The sequence below is a fragment of the Pogona vitticeps genome, chromosome 10 (assembly GCF_051106095.1).
Source record: "Pogona vitticeps strain Pit_001003342236 chromosome 10, PviZW2.1, whole genome shotgun sequence".
Taxonomy (NCBI): domain Eukaryota; kingdom Metazoa; phylum Chordata; class Lepidosauria; order Squamata; family Agamidae; genus Pogona; species Pogona vitticeps.
Genome location: NC_135792.1, coordinates 2,916,209 through 2,933,980, shown reverse-complemented (window position 1 = coordinate 2,933,980; position 17,772 = coordinate 2,916,209). Strand labels below are relative to the sequence as shown.

At 38.9% G+C, this 17,772-nt stretch overlaps 1 protein-coding gene across 9 annotated transcripts in view; it reads right to left on the bottom strand.

Moving 5' to 3' along the window:
- PHKB (phosphorylase kinase regulatory subunit beta) overlaps window positions 1-17,772 on the bottom strand; it is a 99,964-nt gene that overhangs the window by 72,184 nt on the left and 10,008 nt on the right. For all 9 annotated transcript variants that reach the window (XM_078380445.1, XM_078380446.1, XM_072980974.2 and 6 more), the window contains 5 exons: window positions 14,552-14,638; window positions 12,822-12,960; window positions 6,841-6,940; window positions 1,565-1,672; window positions 714-794 (listed from right to left, as the gene is read on the bottom strand). In XM_078380445.1, the coding sequence (XP_078236571.1) occupies window positions 714-794; window positions 1,565-1,672; window positions 6,841-6,940; window positions 12,822-12,960; window positions 14,552-14,638 (515 nt within the window). The remainder of the gene's footprint in view (window positions 1-713; window positions 795-1,564; window positions 1,673-6,840; window positions 6,941-12,821; window positions 12,961-14,551; window positions 14,639-17,772) is intronic.

The window sequence follows — 17,772 nt, the reverse complement described above, 5'->3', positions numbered from 1 at the left end:
AATGGCGGCCCGCAGAGCTTCATGACGGAATATCGATTTGGACCATGGTTTCCATGCCCAGAAGGGTTAAACTGCAGAAGCCTCTGTGCTGCTAGGTCAGAAGACCAGCAGTCGTAAGATCGAATCCACACGACAGAGTGAACTCCCGTCGCTTGTCCCAGCTCCCGCCAACCTAGTGGTTCAAAAGCATGCAAAATGCAAGTCCATAAAGAGGTACCACCATGGTGGGAAGGTCACAGCATTCCGTGTCTGGTCACATTGGCCATGTGACCACAGAAGATTTCTTCAGACAAACGGTAGCTCAGACAAACGGCTTGGAAACAGAGATGAGCACCGTGCCCTAGAGTCAGACACGAATGGACAAATTGTCAAGGGGAACCTTTACCTTTACCTTTCGAACTACAATTCAAAAGTCTGAGTGTTGGGCAGGATCCCATGTATCTCTGCTGCTCAAATCTTCTGGTGAAACCCTGTGGTGGAAAATGTAGGCCCAAGGGCAATGGCCAGTGGTTCCCTCCCTCCCGTGGCCCGGGCCGTCCTGTTCAGGGGAAAGACGTCCTCCACACTGCTCTTGCGCACCCTGCGTCCCCAGCAGGATTCTAGCGTCTGAAATGGCACTCACAAAACAGGTGGCTCTAATTCCACCTTTTTTAAGGGGCTTGTAAGAACAATTCAATGTTTTTCTTTGGGGTTCAGAACCGGCTGTTTCATACCTCATCTGTATTATAGATAATCTGAAGACCAGATGATATCATTTCCACCAGGTACAGGAGGAAGAGCGACACGGCATTTATCTAAAGGAAGGGGGGGGGAAAAGACAGAAGTGAAGCAACAGGTAAAGAAATACCCCTAAAAGGAGAAAAAAGAAACACCAAATCGTCCTATAGATTTCATGTTATGTTTTGTGAAGAAGCCATGTCAATAAACAGAAGTGGCTAAAAGGCAGCTGTCAAGAAGGTGTGAAAATAACAGTAACAGAAGGAGCTTTAATGTATACCCTGTACCGGAAAGGGTCTATAAGCTTCACCACACCAAACACTGGTGAGCTTGCTCTTGTAATTAACTGTCATATGTCTGAACAGCACCTTCATGACATAAAATACAGTCGGGGGATGCGGGAAATGCCCTCAACAAGTAGCATTTGCAATGGCTTCCCTGACATCTTTTTAGGGGGGGAAATCTACTTACACGTCAGAGGAAGTAGATGTATCCACAGAAGCTCGCGTTGAAATATGACAGTTAATCTGTAAGGTGCCATAACATTTGTGTTTTCTGTTCTTTGTCTTTTGTTGCTGTGTGGAGCTGCTGGCAACTGTTTGCCTTGCAACCATTATTGTGGCCATTTCAGTGCTATTGTTTGCCGTAAGATTTACAGCAAAGACCCAGACTACAAAAGAGCTTGCTGTTATTGGTATGTTAAGGCAGGAAAATCAATTTGCCCGGCTCCACAGTTTGGCACATCTTTAAAGAACTCCAGTCTTTAACGAAACAGCAGGAGAAAACAGCATCTGCCAAAGCCACCAGTCTTGGAAGCATGCGGAAGAAATGGAGTTCATGTTCATACCTGAAGGTGTCCGTATTCCTTGTGAGAAAAGACCTCATCACCAGTGTGGGCACCAAACACAGAATGCAGGCATTTGGATGGCTTAGGATCTTGCTTATACTGTTGAACCTTTGGGCATGAAATGCAAAAATAGAGATAAATTATAATCCTAAACAAAGATAGTCAAGCTTCTACCAGTGAATCATCACAAGCCACTGATACCCAGTAATTCGGGATGATACCCAGTGTGGTGTAGCAGAAAGGGTGAAGGACAGGGACTCAGGAAGCTGGGTTTGAACCCTGATGCACCCATGGAAATTCACTTGAGGGGTTGCAGAAGTGATAAAACCAACCCTGAAAATATCTCTTATCTTAAAAGCTCTGTTAGAGTCACTGTGACCTGGTTCTAAATCGACGGCACGCAACACACACACACACACACACACACACACACACACACACACACACACACACACACACACACACACACACACACACACACACACACACACACACACACACACACAGAGAGAGAGAGAGAGAGAGGAACAGTGTTATATATACTTAGGCAGCTACAGCAATACAGACCGTGTTCTGAATATATATAGCACTAAACAGGCAGGATCCATTTTCGTTCTAGCCTACAACTTACAAAGTAATAACACAAAAAAAGGCAACAGGTCCACCTGCTAACTTAATACTTCCTCCAGACAGGTTTTTAACAATCTAAAATGGCCTTCTGTACTGATGGATAGGAAAATACGGCTTTTATGGAGTTTTCCACATGGTAACTGGAAAATGTTGTTTCATAGCTTTGGCCAGCATTTCAATTATTATGTATTTGCTTATTTGACAGCTCCACATGCAGCTTAATAAAAAAAATCTGTAATAAAGCACAATCTCAAATGCCTATTGACAAGGGGAGGAGTCTGAACACATAAAACCTGCTCCTCCTCTCTCCAACCAAGGCTTATAACCTCCATTGTTTCCTATTTTTTCCTCTGTCCAAACAGAAAGGGGAAAGAGAATGTACAGTCATTAATTAGCAGAATGGTTCACCTCATCGATTTCTAGCGCAGGAAGTGAAACCAAGTAATTTGGCAGCTTACACCAATGATTTATCATCATGATTCAGGCAGCATTCTAACCTTGTCCCATCTCTTTTCATTCCATCTCCTCATCCGTCTTTATTGCTGCTTAGCCATATGCCATTCCAACTTATCTGGCCAACTTTCTAAACTTTTAACTATTAGTAAAAGCATCAGATTTTGTGTAGAAGCCATAAAACAGGAAAAGGCAGATCAAGGGAGATCAATGACTCCAATACAGCACACATTTCAAACAAATACCCAAGACGACACAGAACACAAATAAAGCAATCCATATACGTCTCCTAAAATTCAGGAGCAGCAGCAGCAGCAACTTTTAAAATGCCATCATCCAAAGAGCCTTATCGACGTTAGACAGCTATGGGCACCTTAGATCACAAGGAAGAACAGCCCTCACAATGTGACTCATCCCACGCATCTCGAATAATATCATAATCCCTTTCTCACTGATATTGCGCTTATTCAGCTTCAGTCATGCTAGCAATGCTTAGATCACCCTTCTCCAATGTGCTGTTCTTCAGATGTTTGGGGGGCTGCAAGAATATCTAACCTTTAGCTGCCGTCGCTCATTTAAGTTGAAGTCCACAATATTGGGAGAACAGCAGTCAGGGAAGCTACCTTACAGAACACATGGATTTTGCTGTTTAAGACTATAGAGCAGTGGCTCCCAACCTTGGGTCCCCAGATGATCTTGGACTAAAGCTCCCAGAAGCCTTCATGACTAACTGTGCTGGCCAGGATTTCTGGGAATTGTAGTCCAGAACATCTGGGGACCCAAGGTTGGGAACCACTATTCTAGACCAAACAAACATATGTGCTCCACAGTCTAACAAGCCTGCAGCCTTAATATGGGACTCATACTGAACTGTTCATAATTAATAACTGTGGTAATTATGTGGGACCAGAGAAAGGTATGGTGACACAGGACAGAGCTGGAGGAACGCCTTTTCCTACCTAGGTCTACTCGAATCACTCGATATAGCCAGGAAAGACGGCTGAGGGGCCTAACACCACGGGAGGCCCAGAAAGAAAGAACAAGAAACCAGGCCTTCTCGGCAGTGGCCCCTCGACTTTGGAACAGACTCCCTCGCTGGGTGTTTTTAAGAGCCAACTGAAGACCTGGCTCTTTAGGCAAGCCTTCCCCCATGTCATTTCCTGATTTTTGTTTTTTTTTCTTTCCACTGTCTATACTGATTTCTATCTTTCCATCTTGAATGTTAACAATATTGCTGTTTAAATTGTTCCTTTTAACTATGGTTTTATGCTATTTTATTGTAAGCCGCCCAAAGTAGATGTAGTCTAAATGGGCGGGGCAATCAATCAATCAATCAATCAATCAATCAATCAATCAATCAATCAATCAATCAATCAATCAATCAATCAATCAATCAATCAATCAATCAATCAATAAAATAACGAAGTTCAGATTATGAATACAACAGGGGGATTCTGGGAGTTCTTATCCCCGAAAGAAACTTTCCCTAGCTCTGATGCAAGGTTAACAGAAATGTTTCTTCATGCCTCCCAACAACAGTACTGGAAGATTAAAAAAAAATTGGGATAATTGCTGAAGTTGGCCACCTTGAGCTCCCCGTAGAAAAGGAAAGACAGCTTAACAGCAAATGTATAGGTTAATACCTTTGTTTTTATTTTTTCGTTATTCTTATTTGCTTCAGTTTCTCTTCAGGCTGCCACTGTGCAATATAAAAGAGCATTCTATGCCTGAAGAAACTTAAGATTATGCTAAATTAAACCTTGAAAGATAAATTTAGAGAAAACACAAGATAGTGAACTCTGTGCTGTTCCAGTTATGATTAAGTGCCGCCTATTAGAGACATCTTTAATATGAGGTCTCTAAAATATTGACTTTGGACACCTCAGTAAAATGAAAATATAAGCCATGGTGCATTCAGGTGTATTACACTACTTCTTCAAAACCCATCAACAACAGAGTGATGAGTTAGGTCCTTACGCTTTCACATTATAAATGACTGCTGCCATTAGAACAACTAGTAACTTCTTTGTGCTCTGGAATGAAATTACTTCTACTGTAGCATAACATTTGAAAAGATATTTCTTGATAACGATGTGCAATGTCAAGCCTGAGTAGACAAATTATAGGCTTGTTAAATAGCTCTGCCATCAACTAATGAATACATTCACTTTCCTATTTGTTATCATTTTAATGCATTCTTTTCCTGGCAAGGCATTCTCATGCTAGCTGCAGACTTACATATTTCAAAAACTATGCCTACAGAAACCACAGTTTGCATGAGAGAAAGACAGAAACCACCCCAAATAACACAGGGCAAATGCTTCTTGTTCCAAAAATCTTCCTAGGATGAAACATTATGAAAACGATGGGAAAATATGGCATTTTCATAATTAATACCTTGTGGGAGACTGAAAATACTGGCATATTTTGTAGACATCCAGCTTTCAATAAATCCAGGGATACATCCATTTCGCCAGCTGAAATGAAGTCTGTCTGTGGTTTGACATCTTGGAAGCAAGTTACCCTCACCCCACTTCTAATGTCAAACCACTTTTGAAATTTTTCAGAAGCAGCTGTTGATATACAGGTATGGATTGTTGCTAAGGAGGGGGAGGCTTTCAAGGTGTCATAAAATAGCTTTTTGAAAAAGGAATATTTCTGCTGAGATACGAGTCCATGCAGAAAACGGGTTTGCTTAGGAAAATATGTTAAAGTTAGTATTCATAAATATCCTTTTGTTTTTCTAAGCTTCTGAGAACGATCCTCCAGTACAACACCAACTTTGTAACAGGGAATTCATATGTCAAGTAATGCAAAGGAAACAATTCCATTTCTGAAGCCTAAGACAGGCTTCTCCGGGGATGTCAACTCATACATAATCTTTCCAAAATTATCTCTATCAAAGATGGTTGCAGAAAACCATGTCAAATCAACCTGTGCAGAAAGGTGACAAACACCTTACTTAAAGGAGACCTTGTCACGTTGAATTTTTCAGAGCAGCTAGAAGAGGGAAAAGACACGCCATCCTTTAAATAGCATGGTCATGCATTCTTAAACTCTCTGGTTTTTAAAAAAGATTGAGTGAGAATAAATCCATACACTCCTGCTAGCAATGCCTCTATGGAAAGAAAGATCACTTAGTGTGATTTGTTATTCCTTAATATCTTCCTTCCCCCGCATAATTAGGGAGGTGGTTAGCATGCTTGGATCATTCAGAGCTTCTACTAAGCATTTAAATGGCACGATTTGTGTTAGGAAAGGTTCCTGTGAATAGATATCCTTAAACGTTTCTCTCTGCAGCAACCAAAAATTGGTGAAATATGCTCAGCTGTTCAGTAAGACACTCATCTATTCACAGATCCCATGACAGCTGGCATAGAGATGTCAGAAAAGTTAAGTCCTAACTTTACACATGCCGGCAAATGGAGATTGTGTGGGTTCCTTTTTCTGAAAGTTACAAAGATCAGAACGTGTGTTAACATTTCTTGCAGTCTGGGGGATCCTAATGTACTGCACTTGATTATATGCCTGAGAACTGGTTCTGGCATTCGAAGGGAGGCAGTCTTGTACAAAAATGTCACTGGAGTGCTAAGTCTACCTGGGTGACGTATGCAACACAGATGAAATAGTCACATGCAATATTACCTGCCTCATTGAGATCTGGGGGGGAAATCTATCTTCCAGGACAGAAAATGAGTAATTTCACAGATGTTTGCTACTGCCATTTGTGCATCATCCACATGAATTGCATTTCCACCCACCTACCCAAGTTATCTCCCTCCATGTTCAAACAAACACTCAAGAAAGCTCTTCCCAATGCCACGATTCAACAGTTCGACATATTTCCCATAGCGTGTCTCATGAGACTACCCATTTGCAATGCATCTGAAACATTACTTAAACAAGGGATGCCTGCCCATTATCAGCCTACATTCCAAGAGCAATTAAAAGATGGAATTTTGGAAATATGTTCAAAGAGTGTATTTACAGTGTCAAAAGCTTCTCTGCCTGCAGATTTTAAATATGTTAGGCCCAGTGCCTGAAAAACAAACCTTTATTTGGAGGCACCCTTTGCCATTATTACATCCATTGCCCTTTAAATTTGATTCCCATTTGGAACATTTGTAACGCTTACAATTAACCTAATCCCTCAGAATGAAGAGCGTGCCTGTGTCCACACAGCGGTGTTTTACCTTATCAGCCTGGCGCATGTAGCAGTAGAGAATTCCTCGCATACATTTTATGGCAGAATGCTCCAGCTCATGGGTTCTTCCCTTGTCATCATCAATACGCCTGAGTGAGAAAGATAACCATGGAACAAATTGGAAATGCCTTCAGAACAAAGTTAAAGGGACCAGCATCCCTCTTCTGATAGTTAAGTACTGAGAATGTTTTATATTGTGCCATCAGTTAACTGTGAGACAATCAGACCCTATCAATCTTCCTCCAATAAAAGGAATGGCTGAAAAAATAGCTGGCTAGCCTCTAGGATGTAGAAGATAAGTCAAAGAAAAGTTGCCTTTAAAGAAAGCCAGCACAAAAATAATGAATTATAAAATGATCAGCAAGTATGCTATTTTATTTGACATGTAGGACATGAAACAACGGATTCAAATTACGAAAAAGAGGAAATTTGACCAAGCATGACTGAAAGAGGTAATAAAAACAAAAACACCTTTCTAGAGGCAAAATAATAACAAAGTACAAGAGTCTAGACACACATTCCAAAGCATGGGGGCTGTAACAGAAAAGGCACTGCTTCTTCAGGAGGGTTAACACTCACCCGATAAAATGTACAAAAAATTGCAGTGGAAGCCTCCCACCAATAGCTTTCCAGTATCAGAGATCTTCATTAACTTTATTTTCCTAATATTATGTACATTTTCAATCATCACCAAGTATAACAAATTTAAGGCCAATAATGGAAATGTCTATATACGTGCATCACGACTTCTAATACCTCTGGTTCAAAGCTAAAGCACCGAAGCAGGAGAAGGGAACGCTCCGAGGCAGATCCAGTTGCTTCTGATAACATACCAGGGAAAAAGTAACACCCATACAAACCTTTAGATCTTCACTATCAATTTCAGTATCTACTCAATAGGGAGAGGGAATTAATGCTGTCACAAAAGGCAACTGTCAAGGAGTCCTCTATGAGGCAGACGTGGAAGAATGCAAGGGTCATCCTGGCTACCTTTTATTAGCTATTTTTTTGTGCTCAGCAGTCGCATTTATAACTTAAGTGTTCTACATTTTTTTTAAAAGGAAAGGTATTAAATTAAGCATATGCATTCAGAAAGTCGACGTTTGCAACTTGTAATTAAATGGAACCCCTCAAGTGGCGACTCCACTGGTTAAGATGCTTTGAGTTTTGATTTGCTGTTACCAAGGGTACTTCAGACAAATAGCTGTCAATTTAAAAAAAGGGAAGGGACAAGCTTTTAAAGGTGAACAGGTTCAGCCAGGAAAAAAGTAGTGCGAAAAATCAAAGAGTTGCAAATGAATATCTCCAGTGGAAAGCATTGATAGAATGAGCCATCTTTTGAGAAACAACAAAGCTTTTAGTTTAAACCAGGAAGGAAACTAGCCTCTGCTGGTGAAAGCTGTTTGTGGAAGAGATCATCTTGCACTTGACAGGGAATTTTGTGCATGGAAATGAAATTATAATTAGCTCTTCAAATGAAAATTGTACAGAGCTGCACTCGAGAAGGAAAAAGAAAAAAAATTATCTCCTTGCTGGGTGATGCTGACTGCAAGGGAGAAGGCATAAATTATTCAGCATTCCCATGTCATTTTTCTTGCCTCATAAACAGCACAGTCAAACTAACACTACCTTCCAATGTGTTCTGCATTAGGGAAAAAAATACAGCGTTTGATGACCAGCAGAAAGCAATAGTCTGAGTTGATAAGTGTGTTTTACAATGAGCTGAAAAAGAATACTATAGCATTTATCCCACTCTTCTTGGTTTTGGATGGCTGACTGCTTGGTTGCTGTAGACGACCCATGCTGTGCTAGAATCTGAAGCAGGTTCTTCCCAAAAGTCAACTAATGTGCACACTGCTATTCAACAGATAATTTAACAAAACAAAATAAACTCTCCCACCATCTTCTCATAGACAACTTTTTGTTGTTTTAAAATCCAAGACCTCTTAAATTACATCCACAGTAGGGAAATTATTTCAACATCATTTCTGTAAAGATAAGAAAATACAAAGAGACCTAGGCTATTGGAGAAGACCTTATGCTTACAGTGGTATGGCTCTCCAGATGTTTCTGAACTACTATTTCCATCATCTCATATCATTGGCCATGGTTGTGAAGGCTGTCCCACTATTTTTGGAGGGCTAGATTCCTTCACAGACATACCCCACAACTGCCACCATAGAGTGGAGATAGCGTTATAGGGAGGAGCTATACCCAGTACTCCCTAAAGGTGACCTGAGACTTTGCTCCCATGGCAGGAAGACTGGGGGAAGGGAGGGTTTGTTCCTTGATTCAATTGCCTTCTGGCAAGGAAATGGGAACAGCATTTGAAACCTGAACCATGGATTCCAGAGAGTGCCAGCCTCCTTGCAAAGGCTCAGAACTTTGATACAGCAGCGAGCAGAACATATTGGGCCTCTGAAAATCTGGTATTTGAAATCAAATCTGTACTACACCATGACCTCAAATTTTAATGGGGGCAACAACGGAGTGAGAAGTTTAAGAAAATCACACTATCAAGCTCTGGATGCAAATCACACTTTGATGCCAGAAATGGGAAGATAATACATCTGGAATACAAAGGCATCCTTCATAGAGCATGAAGGGCAAACCCATTTAAATGAGAAGGTACTGGGAACTGGAAGAGGAAATTATGTCTATAAAAATTATATTTTGAATGGCACCAGACAGTTAATCAACCACGAGATGAAACTGGAGGTTCCAAAACCACATAATGCTGATTTTTCAAGGTCTAAAAGGTACCAAATGAGGTTCTTGCAGCTTGCAAGATTCTCCCAATGTGTGCAGACCTGGTGAAAGAAGTAGTTAGAAATCCGCTTAGCTCTTCCCCTGACCAAATGGAATGAAGCTCACCCTCTTGTTTCTATATTCTCTATTCCATTCATGGCCAAAGATTTATAGGCCACACTTTCAGTATGCCATTGATCATATCAGCATCATTGTGGGCGCAACGTTGAACAACAAAATTCCAGTGCCTGTATATGATTACTTTGATTCCTATGTCATCATTTATACATTTAGTTACATATTTTATATATCTAGGGTACTCTATTCAATTAAAAATACTTCCAATGTAATAGGTGAAAAGAAAGTATTAAGTACTGATGCACTGTAAAACTACTTCAGATTTCAACGTATTCTCAGGAGTTACTATGGTAACGCTATCCTTTAATGAATCCTTCTATAGCTACAATTGCTCATCTTTTATCATTTAGATGGCTTCATCATATTTAATTATGCAATATACTAAAGTATCAAACATTATTCACAAACATTGTGAATTTCGTTGTATGTGTATATACTTACAATGACAATAAATTATTATTATTATTATTATTATTATTAATTATTTCACATTTATATCCAAATTTATTTTGATATGGTAATCTTTCTCTTTTCTCCAGCTTGGGTTTCATTTATTTATTTTCATTTGCCACTTTGAATTCTAGTTCCAATAGCTCATTGATAATATCCAAAGAGACAATTAGATAACCAACTTCCACCCTCTCTATAATCAACAAAAGTTATTTTATTCACACTTTCACATTACAGTAATTAAGCAAAAGAACAGGAAAGGCTGGACATAACTTGACTACAAAGACTGAATACATCTTGTTCTGAAATACACTGGCTAGGTCCACAGTTGCAGTAAAACACTTCAATCTACACGCAGAAGGCATACCACATTTGAATGTGATCTCACGAACAAAAGTGAACACAGATAACTACAAATAGAAATCTCGGATTTAGGAAAAATGAACATTTAAGAGTTGGTGGTTTTTGAAAGAAATATTGTGAGGACGAATGCACCAATATGTGAAAAACAAGGAAGCTCTATCAGCTGTAACAACTATTATAATTTTTTTTAAACTGCCTTTAATTATAAAATTTGCATTCAGTTGCTGATGACTGACAAGGACATTCTGTTGACTGTTTCAAAGTTTTGTAAAATGACATGTCGTAAGTACATAATTTATCTGGTCAAAATCCTATGTTGGTCCCACCTAGAACAGAACCACTCAAATAATAGAATCTGTTAGCCACAAGTAAATTCAGCTTCATAGATTTTTAGGGGGGCTAGTTTAGGCTGGAGCAGTAAAAAAATCAAAATGCATTTTATAAAAGTTATTAGTAATAATGAATGGATGCCAGGAGCATACTAGGCAAACCTGGAAAAATCAGCAAAATCATTCTTATATGCTCAAGCAAAACATAAAGCAAACCCCCACAAGCTGTACTCTGTTATGAGATTGATGCTTCCCAGCTGATTATTCCTAGGGAGGATGTGTAAGGCTTAATCTGTGTTTATTGTTTTGGAAACACAGGAGTAAGATAAAACCACAAATAGACATCATAATCCAAAGAAATGCAAATTTGTGAATTGACCTTTTGGCTGGATAGGCTGAATAAAAACTAAAACTAAAACTAATATTTGTTTAGCTTTCAGCAAACACAGACAACAGTGTCTTCACTTCTACAGCACTGTGGCTCACCAGCTGCAGCTAAGATTCTGTGCAGTCCATCAACGTGTTTTAGAATGTTAGAAAGTAAGCAAGTGAAGGATCCTCATGGGAGGATGAGACAGCATGACTCGTTTAGAGGGGATCTGAATCCCCCTCTCTACAGTTCTGCTCTATCAACACTCATAAGCTGTTCAGAGACATACAAAGTTTTCCTTAATAAACATGCATTTCCAATGGAGGTCCTACATCAAGTAACACTTTAGCTAAGGTACTGGAAAAATTTTCTGATCCAAAATGGTCGAGATTAGTCAGTTTACCAGTTGACACTGATACTGATGTTACCTATTTTAACTTGCATGTGACATCTTCCAGGAAGCAACACAAAAGGAAGGCCTGGCATGGTGGCCATTCTAGTTAAGTGTCCTTGGGCTTGCCCAGGCAAGATTTCTACTGGACAAAGAAAGGACCCAAACTGCACACGTAATTCATTTTTGTAGGTTTAACATTCACTACCCCTTTGGAGTAACTTTTGGGGCTATAAACCCTAGCCTGCAATAAAAGCTATCCTAAAACCATTTACTCTCTATGATAGATGACAAAAGAAAAGAAAAACCCTCCGCCAGTGACATAAAAGGTTCTTTTATGGGTTGTATTATTTTAAGATTCAATTACTACCAGACATTTCATTTTGTGATAACCCTGTATCTTAGTTTCCTTCCCTCTGATCCTGACTGGTATCATTCAACATTAAACTTTATGTTGTTCACTCTACAAGTGACTGCTGTTTCGATATTAATAGCAATCTTACACCTATCTAATATCGATTAATTGCACACCGCATCAGAAAGCACAGCAGCACCAGGAAAAACCTAAAGCTTTGTTTAAAAGTTTGTTTTTCATTTTTACATTTGCCTGTTATAAACCTCCCAGGATTTTATGTTAGGGGCAACATATAGATGGCATAAATAAATACACACCGGCATGCTGAAATAGTACATAACCACCTTTTCATAAAGGTGATGGGTCCACTAGAGGAGATATTTATATTCCGTGAGCAGTGGCTGGAAAATTCATGGAATGAGCTACAAACAAACACATTGATGAGGGATATTTTTAGGAGACAGACAACATGTCAATTGAAAATCCACAGACATGCAGACCAATAAAACTGTGGAAAAGCTGGAGATGGCATAGACTTGGCATTAGGATAATTATCACCAGAAACCTGGTTGCAGAAAGGGAAAACTCTGGCTTGTAGGGATACAACATAAACAAAACAAACAAAATGGAACTTGAAACATATACTTTCAAAATCACTTCTACAGAGATGAACAGCTGGAAGAAATTGTATTAGGTTTCACTATAGCTTGTTTTGACCTGTTTTCCATTTTTGTTCATAAATGCCGAATACAGGCTGATAGGCTTTTTGCTAAACATCTGGAGCACATTTAAGGCAGTCACACAAACAAGAAAACAATCTATTTACCTGTAGGCAAGTGCCAGTGCCCACGCGCATGCAGCACAGTAAAGACTGTCATGTACTTTTGCCCTCTGTTTGTCACCACATGTTTGTGTGGGAAAGAGTCCAGTGGTTGGGCTTTGGAAAAGCAACACCGTTGACTTGACTGTCAAGAGGAACAAACAAAAATGTATCTTAATTTCTCACAGCCTTCAATTTCTACACTACAAGAAAGAAAGAAAGAAAGAAAGAAAGAAAGAAAGAAAGAAAGAAAGAAAGAAAGAAAGAAAGAAAGAAAGAAAGTTTAACTGATATAGCCTCCCTTCAGGGAACTCAGAAGGTCTTAGAGATGCCTACAGATTATCTCACAAAATGGCCATGGGCTGGGCAAAAATTCTCACTTCCTTTGAGACTGCAGGGAGAATTCCTGACAAGGAGGTAAAATGTTCCTTGCCATCAAACACAGTCTAACAGAAATCTTCATGTTGGATGCAGATAATGACTTTTGCCCAAGGAAACTTTCTCATGCTGTCAAATGTTAAGGAAATGTTTCTGCTGACTGTCTTAGGCTGAGCTGTCACGGCAGCTTTTTAGTCCTGAATAATTAAGCTTGCTGCTTTAGTGATGAATCACATAGCCATTACCTGGCTGGATTCAAATAAATGAGCAGGCACTTACTGACTGAAGACACAGCAGATTTTAGCGGGCCATATGGCTCACGGTTGGTTGCCTGTTTTAAAAGATAATATGATAAAATGGCTATGCCTACTGTGCATCAGCAGCATTCAACTCCATCCAAAACTAATCTGGTCTGTATGCGACTTCAAAACGAATATGTGGAAACAAAGCAGCATTGCCACCGAATGAGGGCCTGGACTTTTTACAATCCCAGTTATATTACATGACAAGAACATACTATCATTTATCTTACTTAATCACTTGATTTTTCTTTTCAAAATAAAAACTTAAATGCAGCATGCAGTAAAACATAAAAATATGGCAATAAAGGGACAAAAAAACCCCACCAGATTTGAGAGGAGCACTGATAAATAGTATTTCAGAATTAAATGAGGTTCACTTTCCCCAGCAGCAGAGAGAAAAATGCAATTTAATCAAGTCTTCCCTTAAAGCTTTCAGAACAACTCGTTCTCAACAAGAGGGTGAAATGAAAACAAAGAAGAGGTTGGACAGGTTTCCCTGGAGAGGATTCTTCAGAGTGTTGACACCATAACTGAAACTATTCCTTCTTCAGACCTACCACATTTCAAATTGGTGAAGGCAAATCCAAGACACAATCTCTGAATTTGTCTAAGTGCACAGATATAAATTTAGGGCAGAAAGTGATCATTCAAGTTTGTTTTTGTTAATGGTCCTTGGATTTTCAACATAAATAACAATGGCTATCTAGGAGAACACACCACACTGGTCAAAATGCTGCAACTGGAATGATATCATCAACCAAATATTGCTAACTAAAAACTCCCCTGTGCAATTTCTAACACAGCTCACACACAATGAGACAAGGTTATGCACCCCAAAATGAAAAGGGAAGTCTTTAACCAATAGCAATCTGCCACTGACTATGATGTGATTCTCCTTGTATAGGCAGAACCCTACCCAACAGGATTTTGACCAGTATTTCCGAATTTTTAAGTAGTTATAGTAACACTAGACACGTAAGACATGCATACACATATGTGCCCAGGCACACATATAGTACCACATAGGCAGAACATTTGTCTTTTCTTAGGACTCACTTATTCGGTAGTAATGATCCAACTTATTCCACAGGCTCTCTCCATCTCTCGGGAGATTAATGCTCTTGAGGGGTTCATACACAGAGCCTAAAGGAAGACGTTTTGAGAACATGATCACAACCAGAGGAATAACATGAAATTAGAACTACAGGCCTTATAAATATATTGCTTAGAATTCCCTTCCATTAATTGTCAGCTTATCTGTCATTCACTTTTTAGCAAACCTCTGAAACAGCTTACCGTGATTTTTTTAAAAAACAGAAATGACAGCAGCAATCTTTAATAAGGCTAGAAGAGCAAATAGGCAGCATTGGTCCATGACAACAAAAGGATGTTAAATCTACAAACAATTCACTGAAATAAAACAGTTTCACCCCCTGCCTAAAAGTGAGCAACAACTAAGCAAGGTGAAGAAACCCTAACCACTGAGCGAGGGGAAAAAGAGAGAGAGATGCTAGTAGCAGAGCCTAAAAAGACGATGGATTTTATCAAAGTATGCCTGGAAATGTCTGGGGCATCCTCACACTGCAGGTATCAAAACGAGTCACTTCCGGAACAGACAAAATCTAAATTGACAGTGAATCTGTTATAATTAATGAAACAAACAAATAAACCTGATGTTAACAACTATCATTCAGCTGCTTACATACTCCTCATAACAGCAACGAGTTCCTTATGGAAGTTCCCCGCTCTTAGATGATAACAGTAGTGTATTGTCAAATCAGTTCCAATATAGTGACCCTAGACGTTTCTAGGAAGGGAAGACTCACGTGGGGTTTACTATGTATTCCATTCTTCGAGAGGCACCCAAGAACTGTGCAGCTTGCCAAGGGAACACAGACTGGCTCTTCTCCCAGGAGGTACAATGGAGAATCAAACCCCCAACCCCTGGCTCCACAGCCAGAGACTCAACTCACATAACTCTTAAGCTGGTCTTAAATGTAAACCTATCATGAAATCGGGGAGAGAGGACTTTACAGGGGTAGCTGGGCTCTCTCTATGCTTCCAAAAGGCAAGTGAAAAATATTTTATTAGGTTTTTTTTTTGTCTTTTTCATTCGATTTTACCAGAGGGAACAACCACACAATTATTAAGGTAAATAGAATTTCATATTTTAAGACAAAAAATGTAAAAACAATGCAAGCATAGACCTAAACATTTAGGTTTCAATACAATTTTCTCTATTAGAGGAAACATACTGTTTCAAGGTAAAGCATATACAATAATTTTCTTTTTAGTGATAACAAACTTTAGGAATTTTATGACACAGAAATCATGGAGTTTCATTTTTTAAAAAAATATGCAAATGTGAACAATGTATTTCCCCTTCTACCAACCATTTTGCACCACATTTTTATACTATCCAGTGTCCATATTGAAATATGAGAATTAATTGCAAAGTAGTCCTGGCTAGATATAAGACATTTGTAATCAATCAACATATTCATAACATAGTGTAATGGCTATGAAGATGGAAACCTCTTTAACTAGGCGTGCTACTTTGTGCTTATTTTGTGAATAAAGGGCATGAAGTTTCAGAGTAAAGTATTAATAATGTAAAGCCCTTAGCACAGATCTGAAAATATGAATATGCCACTGTGTGGTTCAGATCTAAAGCCAAATCGTAGTACAGCACTGTACATGTACATGATGGATGCTTCAGGCTCACAGGCTTTCTTGTTCCCCTACCATGGCATACAACAAGTTCTAAAGTTACTTTTTCATTCTTGGGAAACCATGGTTTTCTATTCCATGCAAAGCCAGAAAACTTTGGTTTGCACAAAGCATAGTTTGGCCCACACCAAGATCATGCCATGAACTATGATCTTAGCATAACGGACTGACTATGTCAGGGACAAACTGCAGTCTGCTGGATAAGGATGAAGCACGAGTCTGTCAATCCTCCAAAAGCATTTTTAATCTATACGTAATGTGTGAGGGGAAGAAAAAAGTGCACAAGCCTCCAAGAATGGGATTTTTTGGGGGGGGACTACAAATCCCATAATTCTTCATCCTAACAGGAAGAATGTTCAAAAAGAAAGCTCACAGCTAGCTTTACGGGAAGAAAAGGAACCTCACTAGGGTTACTATAAATCAGAATCGACTTGATGACATATAACACATAGAAGTCACATGAATGCAGTTCTAACAACTAACAATAAAACTTTGTACATCTGGAGAACTGCATTCAGCCCTCAAAACCTTATACCATAATAAATCAGTCTTTAAAATGCCACAGCACACTTTGGTAGCGGTTCCTCTCTGGAATTTAATTTACAGCCTTCTTCCTTTTCAAAGTTCTACAGCATAAATCCAGATGCAGATATTTTTAATCTGGTTCAGTATATCCTATCAAAAATATGCTTTTCTCATGTCACCATTTTTCCATCCATGCTTTAAAAATAAATAGTCATATAAAATGCAATGAGGTATCTTTCAAAAGAAAAATCTCTCCACTATTACTTGCTGGCACATTACCATAAAAATTGCAGTGTTTGAGGTCAAATGAGTGGGTGGATTTAAATATTCTGTATATATATCATATTGCCTATGACAGGAGAAGAGAGGGAGAGAGAGATGCTACTAAATGTGGTTTTACATTGTTTAGGGGGAAAATGATAAATCCTGCAGCATATTTTATATGAAAACAACTAGTTCTAATTCAAATGAATTGCTATTAGTATTGGCAGCTGCTTAGGGAAGTACTGTGGAATATTCTGTGTAGCCTAGCCACACAAACATAATCAGAGTTAGTGTTACAATGACAAGCGCTTCTTCTACAGCTACTATTACTACTACTACACATACAGTGGAATCAAGAAGCAAAGTCAAGGTAGATTTCAATATTCAAGGCACTTGCTTTGGTTCAAAATGAGATGAAACTAAGTCTAAATCAGCGAGACATAATGGAAATTAGTCCTGTACTCTCAAGCCTTTGATGTATCTAATTTAGTGAGTCCTTGCTGCTTCCTCCACTTACAAAGAAAAATAATTCCTTTTAACTTGAAACATCACCTTTCATTTTCATGTTGTTTCATAAGAAGGAAGGAATTGAGGGAGAAAAGAGGTATTAGCCAAAGCCATTTATTTATTTAAATTTATTAAATGCATTCACATTATAGCCCACAAAATTCCCGAGCTGTTACAAACCCCAATCTTAGTGATATACACAATAAGAACAACAATTATATTTATTCTGAAACTAGTTTTAAGGAACAGTC